Below are 731 nucleotides of genomic sequence, written 5' to 3' on the forward strand. Positions count from 1 at the left end.
ATGGGTGGATGGTTATACTGTATGTATTTCAGTTTACAGTTAATTTTATCATATAATAGTGATATGCAACTGTCTTAATTTATCTACTGTATGTTGGAATTCTCTGGTCAATGAATAATTAAAAATTTTTGGAAGATTTGTTCTAGCATGCTTCAATAGAGCGAAGGATGACAAGAGATAGCATTAAAAATTTTGTTTAAAAAAAAAAAAAGAATTTCATTTTTGATTTTATAAATGTTATTTTCAGGGATAAAACTTTTTTTAATGGATGAATTGTTAGATGTGAATAGTTTGGATAGCTTACGAGCATTACATGAAAGTGATGAACAGTGGAAGTTACGACGAATGTTCCTTGAACGACATATGGCTGATTATCCAAAAAATCGTCTTCTCTGTCTCGCTCAAATATTTTGTAATATGATCTCGTTGGGTTGCACGTAAGTAAATAACATTGATAAGATAAGAAATATTGATAAAAAAAAAGAAAAATGAATCAATTATTTAACTAGTTAACAAGCTAGTATGTAGATTTAGTGAAAATGGCCACCAATCTTAGGCAGATTAGATTAGTATAGCTTTACTGATCAAAAATTTTCCATCTTAATAGCATCAATATCACTTTTTTTAGAAGTTATATAATTAAGCATTATTTTAATTTTTTTATAGAAATTTAAATTTTTTAGAGAGAGAGAGAGTTACTTATTTTTTTTTTTTTTAATTAATTACTACTA

The 731-nt window shown here is 26.3% G+C and overlaps 1 protein-coding gene across 1 annotated transcript; it reads left to right on the forward strand.

Moving 5' to 3' along the window:
* Positions 1 to 264: 264 nt before the first annotated feature.
* On the forward strand, positions 265 to 437 carry LOAG_15909 (hypothetical protein; the record flags this gene model as incomplete). Its single annotated transcript, XM_003151397.2, has 1 exon — positions 265 to 437. A coding segment is annotated over one exon (171 nt), but the record flags the coding sequence as incomplete, so codon positions are not given.
* Between the last annotated feature and the right edge of the window lie 294 nt (positions 438 to 731).

This window comes from Loa loa (assembly GCF_000183805.2).
Source record: "Loa loa unplaced genomic scaffold supercont3.3152, whole genome shotgun sequence".
NCBI lineage: Eukaryota > Metazoa > Nematoda > Chromadorea > Rhabditida > Onchocercidae > Loa > Loa loa.